The sequence below is a fragment of the Camelus bactrianus genome, chromosome 2 (genome assembly GCF_048773025.1).
Source record: "Camelus bactrianus isolate YW-2024 breed Bactrian camel chromosome 2, ASM4877302v1, whole genome shotgun sequence".
NCBI classification, from domain to species: domain Eukaryota; kingdom Metazoa; phylum Chordata; class Mammalia; order Artiodactyla; family Camelidae; genus Camelus; species Camelus bactrianus.
Genome location: NC_133540.1, coordinates 125,720,940 through 125,736,343, shown reverse-complemented (window position 1 = coordinate 125,736,343; position 15,404 = coordinate 125,720,940). Strand labels below are relative to the sequence as shown.

Genomic DNA, 15,404 nt, shown 5'->3' with positions numbered 1-15,404 from the left:
AATCTCCTTTTTTCTTTTTTTTCTGAAGAGACTGTCATTTAATGTTTCTGAATATGAGGGCTTTTTGAGAAACTGAAGTCTTAAAAAAACGGCTGAAATAATTTATATCACGTTGAATGGAAAAACAAAAAAACCCTGATTCTAGTAAAACAAAATTGAAGAGAACTAAAGAAGTGAGTGGAGAGTAATTCCATGGAAAAAGTTATTTGAATGGGACACAAACGGAAATATGGTAAGTTTAATAAGTAGCAAAGTTACAAATCATTGGATGTTACACTAAAAATACACTTTTAAAAAACTCTTCCTGTATGGGAATTCCTATCCCCCAATATATTTAATTACTTACGATCACATTATTTCCAATATTTTAAAAGCCAACTCAAGCTGTTCACAAATTTTTTTTTTATAGAATTAACATGTTGACATAACTTTCAAAATGACATCCAGTAATTTAAAAAAAAAGTACCTTTTCCAATTCTCTTGGTATTCGCATACAAGTGTATACTCTTTCTCTTCTTTCTGTATACTTGGCCTCATTATGTTCAAGGAAGTACCCTCTGGTTAGTTCAGCACCGAGGAACCTCAACAATGAAAGCTCTACGGGAAAAAAAATGACACAAAACAAAAAGGACAGTGTTTATCAAGGAACTTACATGCTAGCTGGGGCCACAGGTAATACATACATATAACAACAGAATAAAACAAAGTCATCTGTAATTCTGTGCCCAAAAATGAACTGCACACAAACCATTAGCAAAGATTGTTGAGAAAAGCGCTGCTCTGTGTGATATAAACTGAAAATGTCACAGGAATGTAGAAGGGACAATTACCATGAGCCAGAACAGTCAGAAAAGGGTTTTGTGAGAGCCTAGTGCTGGGTCTCTGCAGGTGATACAGGACCTGGACTGATGGAGAGATCAAGTAATGTTCAAGTAAAAACACTACCTGTCAAGTATACATAAAATAAAGATATTCACACACACGCACACACAAAATCAAAAGGGAGCCAAGTCACCTAAAAGGCGTTGCTTCAGTCCAGGAACTATCCTGGGTGAACTACATGGATGCTGGTGCAAGTTCGTCCTTCTTCAGCTTCTGAGATCGTGCAAGTGTCTAAAGAATGCCGTTTCCCTAGGTGACGGCTTCCCAGCATGACGATGATCCTACGTCATACAGAGCAGACCCTCAACCCAGTCTGAAAGGCCTCCCTTTCCTTGGATTCGTCCACCTGTTTCCTCCGTTTCTCTGATGTTCACCCACCGTCATCTTGTCTCAGATGAGGCAAGAAAGGTCAAGGAGGTTGAATACTTTCCACCCGGCTGCATCTGGCAGACTTGAGATGAGAAGGTAAGGTTGTTAACGCCTAACCCCAATTATTCCCGACGTGTGGCACTCCCCCGATGGCCATCACCTCCGTGGCCTCTCAGTACTCCTGACTCCACGTAATTCTTCCTACTCTCACTCTCTCTGAGGCCACACTCTCCTCCAGAACTCAGGATGCCAAGGGTTTCACACTGTCCTCTTTGCTATAAGTTGGCCTTGCGGTCCTTTTGCCAAATACAGTATTGGTGTTCCCTCCAAAAAATGACAGAGAAGAAGCTGATTTCCTTTATGACTATTGACCTAAGGAGTTCTGTTTTATGTGAGCGCTAGGATTTAAGGCGGCAGAGGTGGGGAAAAGAGTGTAGAGACAAAAATACACTTAGAAGCAGACCACTGTCCCCAGTGGGCCCAAAACGCTTGCTTCCGCCAGCGCTGGGACAGACCAACAGTTCTTTAAGGATCATGTGAAGTGGTTTGCTTGTGTACAGAGGTTATAGCTTCTCCCCCAAATTACACATATACACACGTTTCTTTAAATACAAGATTCATAATCTATTTAGAGAGTTAGTGGTACCTTGAGAGCTACGTGGAGCCTGAAACAGATGGAGAGGAAAGCGGACGTCCGCCCCCTCCAGCCCAGAGCAGGGGCAGGCCAAGTTGCCCAGGGCACCAGGGGCTCTCAGTGCATTCACTCAGGACACAGCTCTCTGAACTATCCCCTGCACTCTGAGCGTGCCCCGTACACAAGATGTGAACGTTACTGCAGATACTAACAGATGTTCAGATTAAAAGGCCTCAGTATAACCGAATCCGTGTAGAGTAAAACTTCTGGTTAGGAAACTTCTAATATGTTGCTGGCTGGCTATATCCAGAACACGATCTGCATGTGAAGGAGAGAAAAAATCTTTTGAGCTGCAAACAAGAACAGCTATAACTAAAAAAAATGATCAAACAATTATACTCTTACTCAGCTCATTTTTCAAATAGAAAGAAAGGGATGTTCCCATTACCTAAAATCTATAAATATCAATTCTTTCATGTAAAAATCGGGAAGCAAGATGACATCCAGAAAGCAGAAGAAACACCAATTTTCACTGACGCCAGTGAGCTGAGTCATGAGCCCCAAAAGCCACTCCACCAGAACCCCGAGCAGCACCCGCCCGGCGGTGGGGCCCCCATGGCCTGGCACCTCCCCCAGTGGCGTTCTGCTCTTTGACTCGCCTCTTCTCACCTAAGTCTCTCTGGCAGCTCCTCCTCCTCCACCTGACCCTTAAGTGTTTGCTGGCAGGTGCTCTATTCACTCCATCCTGTCAAAGCACAGGTTACCCTGAAACCCGCCAGCCCTTAAGGCCATATTCTCTGATGTGTTGTCAGCCACTTCCTCTTTCTTCTTTTCTTTTTTCCTATACATACTCTCCTTGGGCAGTCCAAGTTCAAAACCACCATCTAAATCCTAAAGTCACCCTACTTCAGCTCTGACTCCTGAGCCTGGACCCGTATTTCCAACTGCCCTGTGGGCAACTCCGTGAAATCCCAAAGGCACCTTTAATCTGCAAATCTAAACTCTGCATCTTCCCTCTTAGCCCTGCCCCTACCCCACCCCTACTGGCTCCTGCAGCCCTGACCAGCTCAGGGCTTCACCAGTGATACAGTTCCTCGGGCCAATTCTGATCATCCCCACCCCTCTCCCCAAGCCCTAATGACTCTTCCTCCAAACAGTTATGAACTCTGCCCTCTCGCTCTTCTCCACCTGCATTTGGTCCTCATCCTCTCTCTCCAGGTTACTGCAAAGGCTTCCCGACTGGCATCTTTTTTCCAATCCTTCCTCCCCTCAGCCCTACTTGGCTTGGCTGCTGGTCAGCACGTTCACTGGTGGGCTATGGAAACCATCAGGCAACTCCTGGTCACGTCCAGGTGAGGTCTGCACCTCAGCACTGGGGACACCAGACCCCTTCCCACTTGGCCCCGGGCTGTTGTTTCAAGAGAGCCTCACACCCGCCTCCCAGAACCTTGAGGTCATAATTCTCCAGTTACACCACTCTTCACTCCTTGCAGTTGGCTCACGCTGCTCGAGGCTCAAGATCCCTTCCCGTTTCCACCGGTGAACACACGCAGGCGTCCCCTGCTCTGTGGAGACCTCCCCACGTCCCCATCCTCTCCCCCACTCGGCCCCCACAGCACCTGCACCTGCCCGCACTGCCCGGAGCTGCGCTACGCCTGCTTCTCGTCTGGTTTTCTTCTGTACCTCTGCATCCTGGGGCACCGCACATCACACGCGCTCAACAAAGGCTTGCCAAGAGAACGGATGGATCAGGAAAGAGGCAGGAAAATCACAGAGGAGGGTGTGGCGGAGATAGGAGCAGAATCAGAAATCAGAAGTGGCAAAAGCAGAACGTAGTGGATCCTCGAGAAGAGGGCTCGTGGCTGAGACAGACTTGTTCTGAGATGGGGAGGAATCAGCAGGGCAGGAGCGCAGAGCTCCGGGTGTCTCACTGGATAAACGCAGCAGCCGCTGGAGATAAGGAGCCTCCTCTCAGTGTGTGTCCAAACAACTGCAAAGGTCACCCATCAGTGGACAGGGTGCCGCGATGCAGTCACAGCCAGTGGGGGCGGGGCTCACTAGTACCTCAGTGTGTGAAGGAGACAAACAGCTTATAGCACAATTTTAAATTTTAAAAAGCAAATTAAACCAAAAGGTGGAGATAGCTGTACCCCTGTTTGTTTAGAAAATCATCCTCCACAGAAATGCCTCCCCAGTGACAGCAGAGGACTGGGCTTTTACCATAACAAGGGTTTGCTCTGGGCCACAAGAGCAGGGACCAGCGATCAGAGGAGGGGCCCCAGGCCTGTGACTCAGTCTCTCAGAAGAGAAAACCGTGGCACCTGTCACCTGCTCATCTTCCACAAACCACGTGTGAGGGACCGGGGGAGGGTTTGTATGAGGACACGAGACTGCGAAGCACAACACCATGTCCTGAACCACTTACTGTTAACGCCACATGAGCTACAGTGGTGACCACCGATGACTGGTGGTCACCTAGTGCTTATTGATGCTATTTCTGCAGCCCTGTTTCCATAGAGAAAAGGCAACATGTCAAATAAGCATATTTAACAAACTACATAACCTGAGTAAGTCATTTTCTATAAACTAGTTACACAAAATAAACCTATGAGAGTCTTACTGTACTGTAAATATGAAACACTGTTGTATCAGGATCCTACCTCTAGAAATGCAGTACATCTAGTTATAAACATCAGTTTAGATTCTCCAATGGAGAAGTTAAAACACTTTTAAAAAATCAAATGATAAAACATATTTCGAGTGCACAGCTCTCATAACTAGGACATAGGTTCTGTCATTATGCCCATTCTATGGATGAAGAAACCAAGGCACAGAGAAGTTAAGGAGGCCTCCAAGGTCACAGAGGAAGCAAATGGTAGAGCCAGCCTTCAAAATCAAGCAGTCTATCCCTAACTCGTGTGCCTGCTGGCACTAGAATGCTGTGCTTATCACTGCCTCACACAGCCCACACTGTGCTCTGGGAAACCGGGACCCCATCGTCCTGTTCCTGTGCCCCCACAGCACCCTGAACCCTGATTTACTTCTCCGAAGTTACACTGGTAACGAGTCAGGGTTCCCTCACCAGACCATGAGCTTTTCAAAAGCAAGCACCATGTGCCCTGACCTCCCGTGTCCAGGCCCCAGAGAGCTCTGAATGTAAGGCTAGTGTCTGCCATGAGCAACGCCACACCAATGGGCTGGGAATGATTTCAAAAGACACATTAAAGCAATACTGACAAAAACCCCAAGCTGTATAGGGTGAAATATTTCCAGAGCCTTATCTTACCGCCCCCGCCCCTGCTCCCGGAGACCCAGCCCTGCTTGAGGGTGGGGGAGTCTCCCTCTTTACGTCGTCCTGAGGGAGCTGGCAAAGGTCCTGCACACACGACTTCATGAAACCCTCACAACAGTTCTGAGAGCAAAAGAGAGCAGTTAACGGCATTCACATTTTGCAAACGAAGGATATGGAGCTCACAGAGGTTGGGAGACTTGTCTGAAGTCACTGAAAAGCTAAGGGGCAAACTGGGATTAGCACCTAGAGCTCTGCACTCTGAACCCAGTGTGCTCTCTACCCGGACCACAATTACCACCTGTCTATCTGACAGTCATATGAGAGAAGATGACCTGGCCCTGACCTGGTTGCAACCTGTCAGAAAGAGCCTTCTGAGTCACACTGAAGAAGAGGAGTCTGCTGCCCTGCGGCCGGAGCCACCAAGACAGCCTTCTGCCGTGTCTGGTCCGCCCCCATCTTTTCCCGGCACAGATATATTTTGCAGGATGCTACTCAGTCTTCTGTTCGGAAGTGTAGGTGTGTTTCAGGGTTTCTGTCTGCTGTTGCTGTCTTAAACATTGTTCTCTAGCATTCCACAGTCTCACCTGAACTCACCTGTCCTGTGATACTGGGGACAGCACCTGGCTAATTATTTAGGAAGGCTACTGTTCTTTGACCCCTCTCTTCAAGAATTCTGCTAGCTAGGTGTACCTTAACTTTTTCCATACCGTGGTGGTATTTCATTCCTTCTTGGCAAGAATCACTTTCATTTGTTACGCTAAACATGTGTCTTTATAGTCTAAGAGCAAATTATATTCTAAAATAAAGTAACTGACATGTTTGCTTTCTGAACTTTTCAGATGTCAACCAATTTTAGTTAATTTCTCCAGTTCTCACCAAGAAGGAATATCATTCAGTGAAAGTCTTTTAAAAAATAGCAGCATTTTACTATTTAATTGTAATATAAATAAGAGCTTCTACATTTGAATAAGTAAGTCTTACCAACTGTAAATACTTGACACTAGGAAAACAGTACCAATAATAATAAATCCAAGTCAATTCCTCCAGAGAATTTTTAACCAATATTCATCTACCACAGAATTGCCCTGTGATCTAGTATCTTACATTGAGGCAAAGTACAGTATAAATGGTTTCTTTCTCATCCCTAAACAAAGAAATAGTATGTTTTAATTATCTTCTGAGAGAGTTTTAGAAATAGGAACCCAGGATAAAAAAGTATTAATTCAAAGTAATGAGGAATCATAAATACATTTACATGTTGGGTAATATGCCCAAATATATCTTTCTTAAAATAGCACTGACCATTAAAAAAATTGGAAAGTAATACTGGTTAAGTGTTAGGAAAATACTATGAAATATGCAAATCTCCACAGTCCTAAACAATGTCAAACTTTAATAAGCTTTACTAAGGCTACACTACAAGATTAACTGTAAATTTATTACACAAGTACAAAGGCTCACCCTTGCACAAGGCCAACGAGGAATCAATACAACACCAATTCTGCTTCCCTAAGTCAAATATAGTAAAGGTACCATTCAAGCTTTTAAGGCCTTCAAATTGTTTATAGTCTCATCGAGGGACGTAAAGAACAGGCAGAATATTTATAAACTTATAGATCAAAAACAGATTCAAAAAGAGCAGTGATTCTTTTCCAAAGTCACAAGGTTACAAAGTAAAGGACTAAACATGGGAGCAGAGCACCATTTATGTGCCAGTGAATGCTACACAGCCTTTCCAAAGACCTCATGTATTCAACTGTTCCCCAAAGTGGGCCACAAATGAGCTGCGAGCACTGAATTCTGGAGGGTGAACTTGGTTGATGTTAAACATTTTTAAAAAGCCAAGGTACTGAACCGGTCAAAGATCAAAATAAGTACCTTCTCACCGCTTGTTTAATTTACAAGTATTAAAGTAAAGCAAGTGAGAATTTTAAAAACAGAGCAGTAGTTGGTCCGAAGAAGCTAATTTTACATTACCTGTATCGGGGTTAGGGTTACTTCAGGTAATTTCCCAGCCAGCTTTACAGTTATTCTTATTTTCCTTTGCAAATGAGAAACTGACTGACTCTACAGCTTCGTTTTCAGAATCACAGCCTTTAATCATGCCTCAGGAGAAGTCTGGGAAGCCACAGGAGTAACTATGTAACACTCTGTGGAGGATGAAGATGGGTTCAACGTAAACGTATTTTAATAAAAGTATGTTATTTGTAAGAAGAACTTAAAATTTCAATTACACAAATAATAGGACACAGGGAATGTGAACAGCAAAAACCCCTGTCCCACTGGAAACCTTTTGTGGGAACCACTAAAAAGGAGACCGGCTGGCTTTTCTGGGGTTTAGTCTTTCTTCCCGCCTCGGTTCATTTTATGGGGGTAGGGCAAGAGTCCTGAAATGGGTAAATAAAGACAAGAGAGACAAATAAAAGGCTCAAGCTCTAGAAGTGAAGAGTCACCACTTAAAAGGGAAAACAATGGGCCGCAGGGCACGAGAACAGTCAGACACAACACTGCTCGCTCACTGCTTCCTTCAGGCTCTTTGTTTTACAAGCGACCCGCAGCCCAGTGCGCACTCCGGCACCTGCACTGCACAGGTGCTGTCCTCCTCCCCGGGCGGTGTTTCACTTCTTTCACACCAGACTCCTCTACCGTGAAGTCTCCATGATCACTGGACCCCACTGAGACACTGCAGATACTAAGCCATTTAGCAGTGACGTTATGAAACAGAGCCGAGTGGATTAGGCAAGCATGGAGTACAAAGCAACCAAATCAAGCCAAGGACAGATTGCCCAACTCAGTCCAAAGTTGACTTGTTGGACCTGGATTCCTAAATGGGAATACGGCTAGAAGGAAAATCTCCCCTTCAGAACTTTTATAGACGAGTGAGGTGGGGGACAAGCACAGAGACGTTGTAACATGTGCTTATTATGTGCTCTTATGTCAGAAAGGTCAAGAGAAGTTGGTTGTTTTTTGAAGAGTAGGAAAAAAAGAAGACAGAAGAGATGAATCTGCACTTTTCAATGACTACCATACCCAGAGTCCAAGACAGGTGAGCAGCTAAGGCAGTGGTCGAATGCACAATGGCCATCTTGAGAGAGAGAATGAAGACAGGAGTGACGAGTGGGATACCCATCTCTAACTAGGTTAAGGTTTAAGCACCAGCACCCTGGAAAAGTCTCAGCCCACTGCCAGGCTACATATAAGTAAAAGATGGAGTTCAGAGACCAATGTGATCATAAGAGTTTGAAAAGAGAAACAAAAAGAACACTCACACTTGATGCAGACACGTGTATATGGTATATGTAACTGTATATACACAAACTAATGTTCATCTATATTCCATAAACCTATAAAAGAACAAGGACAGGTATAAAATATGGGAACCTCAAACACTGTGTTATTTTACTTGGATTGGGAGGGTTTGGCTAATCATCTAATCTGTATATTCATTTGTGGGATCCTAGGTGGTTAGGACAGGTCAACAAATGTCTAATTCATAAGAGCCCTAAATTCCTTGGGAGAAATAATAAAGGGGATTTTGGAACTAACTGACGGTTAAGGCTACCAAGACATTAAGATTATGACTTTCAAAAGGAAAGACAAAGGTTGCCCTAAATTGGAGGTGTGCAGGTTTGGGGGTGTGTGTAGAGAGGACTAGAGGCAGCACCAGAATACAAAAAAATGTACAAGTAACAAGTGCAAGCACCTTGGCTTGGAAGATGTTTGATTCAGGAAGAAATGCTCCTCACATGACACTAGGTGGTGCCACTCTAAGGCCCTCTGGCCCAGGCCAGCCCCTGGGGAAGAGCTTTCTACATTCTGGACAGGAGAGGAAAGGAAGGTTACAGAGCAGCGGAAGGGAGCAATGCTGGATAGTAAGGATGAACACAGAAGCCACTTAGCAGCCAAGGGCATTTAACAATGGCTGAAAGAATTCTAATCTCTAGCGAGGATGCCCTGACCAGTGCTGCATCAGAGTTAGACAGCCCTCACCAGCAGTAGCAAGAGCTGTGTGACCAGCAGAGAAGGGACAGATACCCGGGGGAAGGCTGGGAAGCCCAGATGGAACAACATCGACTGGCAACTCCAGCTGAAATACTCCTGGGATTCTCACCTACACCCTAATCCCCAAGAGGTGCCACTGACATCTCTCCTCACGCGTAATGGATGGAACTAGGGGAACAGTAAGGACTACCCCAACAACTAAAGCTGGAAGTGTGCCCTGACAACGACTTTCTGTAGCTATGGGTTAAAAGTCCAGCTTCAAATAAGTTAAGTAAACCTTGCTCAGTAGCCCATGATGAAGAATGCATGTGCAGCATGAAGTCTAGAGAAGTCCACGATACCAGGTATCCAGACCCATGCTGGGAAGGGCCAGGAAGGGGTGTTAAGGATTTATCCAGGAGCCTAATATCTGCTTCTGGCAAGATACCTGACAACTTCATTTTCTGTGCATGCAACCAACCAAAAAAGGCTTTAATGAAGGTGGCTTTCCTAAAACTCAGAAATATTTCAAAGATATTGGAGTGACATTTGGCCACATTTGTTTCTATTAGCACCACAGTGCTTTTAATTTTTAAGTCTATGTAAGTAAACAGACAGTTGAGAGACTTAATACCCTAACTTAGATCCTGCCAATTCAGAAAGTATATACTCTCACAAGCGTTTAACTGACAACTTAATCAAAATAGAGTTGAGAATTTTTAAATGGTTCAATGAAAAGCACAGTCTGTACTTAATTTTTCAAAGATAAGGACCTCTTCAAAATCTAACCAACGTCTAATTCTGAAAATTAGCAAATCATTCAGGATCTCACCTGACTGGCCTTAAAGCATTTAATGACTCTTACATCCTCAATACCAAGGTACAATCAATGATGCAGTAAGCCTCACGACTTAAACATTTATTCTGACGAACTGGAGGAAGTAACAGCTAATGCAGCTCCTACTGTGTACCAGAAGCAATTTTTTAGCTGGAAGAAATTTAATGGAATTGCGGTTCAGCTGCTGTCCGAAACTTAGAATTATGCAAGAATTAAAATGCTGTGATCACTTTGTAGTCAATCTGAAACATGCATCTCAAAGTCTTCCTTATTCTTAAGCCCAATACACAACTGCAGTATGCGTACAAATGCAAGTTTTAAGAAATCCTCTAACAACAAAGATAAAATTCCTATAGCTTTAAGAAATAATATTATAATAACATGCTTAAAACCGGTCACTGAAAGTAGGAGTCACAAGTGTATCTTTTTTAATGCAGTTTTCTTCTTCTTTTTTTTTCTTAAGTGGCCTAAGTTTCGGTTTAGGAAAAGTTCACTGGTAACATTAGGAGAAGTGCTAAGTATTTCTGTTCTGGGCAAAAGAACTGAACTTCACGGTCATTATTACCATTGTCAGCTGCGGCAGAGGAACACGTATTTGGAGGGCAGGTTAACAGGTTTCTATGGCTCAAGTTCGCTTAAAATACAGAACAAAAGTCACCTTGGCAAGAACATAATGAAGAGATCAGCCTCGCGCTTCCCTGAGACGTGGGAGATGCTAGCCAGCATGATCGAGGCTCGAGAATACCCCAGCCTTTTCGTTTTTTTAAAGATCTTTCAGAAGCAGTAAAGTGACCTGGGACGGAACTTCCCGGCCGCAGCCCTGCCGCTCGGACGCACCTGGCCGGGCGCCTGCCGCGGGGGCCTCGGTGCCGCGCGGACCCGCCCGCGGAGCTGTCAGTGGCAGCCGAGCCCTGGGAGCCGCGGCGGCTCCGCGCGCCCACAGCCAGGGCGGCCCCGGAGGCAGCGGCGGCCGCGGGGTTCGCGGCCGGGAGTCCCACGGCGCCCCCCCGCCGCCCTCGGCGCCCTCTCCGCGGCCTAGCGCCGCCCGTTCGGCCGCCCGCCTCACCTGCGCGGCTGCGGCGCCGCTCCCGCCGCCGGTCGCTCTCGTAGAAGCCCAGCGTCTCCGTGTGCTGAGGCGCCGGCGGGGGCCCGTGACCGCCGCCGCCGCCGCCGCCGCCGCCCGGCTGCTCCGCCTCGCCGCGGCCGTCCCGCTCCGGGCCGTCCGCGCCGACACCGCCGCCTCCTCCCGGGGCGGCCGCGTCGCCGACGCCCGCCATGTTCCGAGCACAACAAACCGTCCCCACGGCCTCCCTCCAGGCTCCCGCCCGGCCTCCGCCTCCGGCCGGCCCCCTTCCCGCCTCGCCCCGCCCCTCGCCGGAGCCCGGGCCGCCGCCGCCGCCGCCATCCGCGGCCCGCCGGCCGGCGCGCGCCATTGGCGTCAGCGGCGTGTGCGAGGCCGCCGCACCCGCCGCCGCCGCCGCCGCCGCCACGGCCGCCGCCATCTTCTTCCTGCCGTCGCCGTGGCGTGCGCTGGCTTCCCGCACCACCGCGGGCTCTGCCGTTCGGGACCCCGTGCCCGGCTCCATGCCGCCGGGCCGCGCGGCCGGGGAGAGAGAGCGCCTCCGGGGTTCGGGTCGGGGGCCCGGCGGGAACGGGCCGAGCGCGGCGGCGGGCGGAGGGTCGGCCGAGGAGCCCCGGGGCGGCGGCCGCTGCGCCCGCTGCCCGCCGTCTGCGAGGTGGCCGGCCGCTCGCTCCGCGCCCCTTTTGCAGGCTCCGTGCCCGGAGTGCGCCGGCGCCGCCCGCCCGGTCTTGGCACCGCTCGCGCGGCCGCGGCGGTGAGGGCCCGTCTCCAGCTCCCCGACCCCCGTGAGGCCCGGCCCCATAGGTCCGCTATTTGGGTCCCAGCTCTTCTGCATAGTTCTGGTCGCCCTTCACATTCCCTGGCCTCTGGGTTTCCGTTGACAGTTTCCAAAGCACTTGGGCAAGAAGGAGCCCAGGGATGCTGTCCAACAGGTGGGGGTGCGACGGGCTCAGGGACTCAGCCTGAGGAGCAGGATGCTTTATACGTTTTCCGCGCCCGCGGACACACTAGACTGGCCTTCGGCATTAGGGTTAGGATACGGCTCTTGGCCGCCGCGGTGCCCTTGCTCCATCACCTGTGCGGCCTCTTTACTTGGGGTGACCGTCCTTTGCAGCTCTGGCATGTGATTCCGCACCGAGAGCGGTGTCGAGACCACTGACCACCGCCGCAGCAGGGCTCGGGGACGGGGCCGGGCGCTCCGATTAGTGGGACGGCGGCAGGTCGATTTCTCGTATGCCAGCTTCACCTGTGCCTCTGATACTCTCTTGATTAGCAAAAAGCAAACTGTAATTCTTCCCTTAACGTTAAGCTATCTGGAAATTCCCCTAGACCTAAACTTGAGACCCATATGTAAATGGGTGTAACTAGAGCAAAATAAACCTCGTGTTAATTCATCAGAGGCCTTGAGAGCTCTGTTGTCACTAGCGAGTACCTACCTGGTTGCAAACTCGGAGTGGGCTGTTTTTGGTACCATGCTGAGGGCAGCCGCCTAACAGTGTAACAGCAGGGCAGAGGCGGGGGTGAGGGACCAAGATGGACCAAAAAAGGCCCTGTCGCTGGGAACTCACCCTTGGCCGCCTGGTGAAAGGAGGAACTAATGCCTTTGAAACATCCTTATCCTCCTTCATACAACAGCGGTTTACAGGATTACATTTATAAACATTCCTGTGACCATGAGATTCTCTGTTTTGGTTATATTTGGACAAAGCTGAGTCTTAATGAGTCAGTCAAAAACAAATGCTCTGGTCAAATCTTCAGAATCATTTTGAAAATCAAAAGGTACTGAAAATTTTATGACCTCTAAGCTTCCTTACAGCTTAAATTCTATTATTCTCTGATCTTTTGTAGTGTAAAACCAGCCCATTTCATTATTTACTGATTGTCAAGGAGGAAGTAAGCTTTTATTGCTTGTTTATGTCAGTTCCCAATTACTGTCTCACCACATTTATTGGCTTATGGCCCCTGCTTTTAACTCAACAGGAGCTGGAAGGGACAGAATCTGAAATTCTGTTTCCTAAGGTAGCCAGTTGTGGGAGTGGATTTCTCTCATTTTCTGTATGGGCCTGCGGAAGAACATGGTGTTCCAAAGGCAGTGTGTATGCTTTAAAATAGTCAGCAAAGAGAGGGAGGGAGCAGTGTTTCCAGGCCAGGAGTGAAGGTGTTAACAGCAGTGGAGCAAAGCAGAAATGGGAAAGCTGAATGTCGTAGTTTTTCATCAATTGGGTCTTTTCACTGGAGCTGCACTATTTTACCTGATACTTTGTGAAACTGCACAATTTCAAACAAACTTGTAATGAAGTCAACATACTAAAAAGCATTTTTGAAGCAAACATTAATTGAAATAATTTTTTCAATTAACGCTATTCTTCCCTTACCTAGGTGTTATAATTAGATTCAATCATCTTATCATATATGAGAAGTTGCTTTCTTTGAGTTAATTCAACCCATTGCAAATTTTTCAGAATCCAGGAAAGGATATTATCAAATTTGTATTCTAAATTATCAGAATGGTAAATGACAAATTTTAAGAGATAGTTACAAAGCATAGAAGGACGAACAGTTCCCTAAGAAAAATAAACAACTTAAAATACCATAATGTTCTTTACAACAGTTGTAGAAAGAAAGATAAAGCTTAGATTTATAATATCACCATTAGGAAATAAGGGAAATAGTTAAAAAAAAAAAACATGACAACTCTCACCATTAAAGAGACACCCAAAAGCGTTCTGAAATAAGTTATCAGATAAAAACAGAATTTGGATAACAATAAGCTACAGGAATTGAACTTAAAACAGTAATTCAGGAACAGTGAGATGGAGTGCAGTTAACATGCTTCTGTACTAGCTGTTTGTCAAAGTAATCTTCGGTGGGAAATAGTTTCAATAGAGGAAAGTGAAGAGCAAGAATGAGAAGTTAAGAAGAGTCTTACATGTAAACAATACAGAAGGACAGAAATTTAGTGAGTTAAGAAAACTTTCTTAAATAAGAAAGGGATTTATACGGCTATGATTATATAAATTCAGTTAAAAGTTTGTAAAATTGCTACATGTATTCGTAACTGACTTATTTTTTACATGACGTTAGTAATACCTACCATGTAGCTATTGTGAAAAAAGCAAAACGCAAGAGATTGTTTTTTAAAAAAAAGAAAATTGGGTGAGTAATGCACAATTTAAAAAAATGAATTGCATAACTTTATATTTTGGTAATTTAAGATTTAATAATTGAGATCTTGTGATTATACAAAATACAATTAACCGACTGTGTATGAACCATGGATGCAAACTCCAGAAGATGATCTTACGAAGCCTATGCACTCTGGTTGTGTCTTTCACTGGTAAATGGGGCAATACCTATTCTATAATAGGAGCTAGAAAAATTTTCCATTTTTTTTCCTCCTTAAAGCTAACTTTGGCTATTCCTTTTGTTTAGACCAAGTAGCTTTTACTTTTCAACTACAAAGCAACTGATCTCTTGATAGCATTTCTAGTATAACGCCCCTAAAATATGTTTGAAATTAGTTCCGTATGCATTTCCTGAGTAACAAAAACATCAAGTACTTTGATGACTTGAAAGGACCCTGAATCAGGAGAAGGCCTGGACTCCTTGACTCTCCATCAGGGAGTCTTTTGACCTCAGGTAACAGTTATGACCTCTCTCTGCTTCATTTTCCCCTCTGTAAGAGTATTACACTAGATTATCCTGATGGCCTCTTCCAAATATTTGTAATAAAATTCTTACAAACCCTTTTCAGATTTTTGGGCCCCTGGGTTAAAAAAAAGCTAGATATTTGCCGACACTATGAAGATTTGTGGAGAAGTATGAGTCCTTAATTACAGAAGGGCTTTGTAATTGAGTCTAAAATTTGAATGCCAAGAATTCAAATGCAGTTGCTTTATTGATACCACATCTAAGGCGGGCCATCTTTAACGTACCTTCATTATGATCTACGCGATAGTTCTTCATTGCTTTGCGTGACAAAGACTAATGTGCTTTCACTGAATTTTCCACTTCTCAGCCCAGGACTCAGGGTTTCTGTATCCTTTACAAGTTTCCCATGTTGTACCTATGTATACCTAAATCTAAAAACACCGCTTGAAAGTGGCATTTACCAGCAACTGAAATGGTGTTTGAGATTATTACTGTCATATGATTAATTTGGTAGTGTAGTTTCAGTATAGACTGAATAGAGTACAGTCTAAATTAATTCTATATTTCTTAGTTGAAAATTTATTTTAGCGGTACATGACTTCTTTTTTCCAAACCATAAATACCACGTTTCTAATTCACAAAATGTAGTGCTGAGTTTAATTTATTCAGCATTGTT

The 15,404-nt window shown here is 45.8% G+C and overlaps 1 protein-coding gene across 1 annotated transcript in view; it reads right to left on the bottom strand.

The window, feature by feature from the left end:
- The window catches only part of TAPT1 (transmembrane anterior posterior transformation 1), a 59,613-nt gene extending 47,534 nt beyond the window's left edge, over positions 1–12,079 (bottom strand). Inside the window, exons 1-2 of the mRNA XM_074349985.1 lie at positions 11,063–12,079; positions 467–597 (exon numbers count right to left, since the gene is read on the bottom strand). Of these exons, the coding sequence (XP_074206086.1) occupies positions 467–597; positions 11,063–11,912 (981 nt within the window). The 5' untranslated portion in view covers positions 11,913–12,079. The remainder of the gene's footprint in view (positions 1–466; positions 598–11,062) is intronic.
- Positions 12,080–15,404: the final 3,325 nt, after the last annotated feature.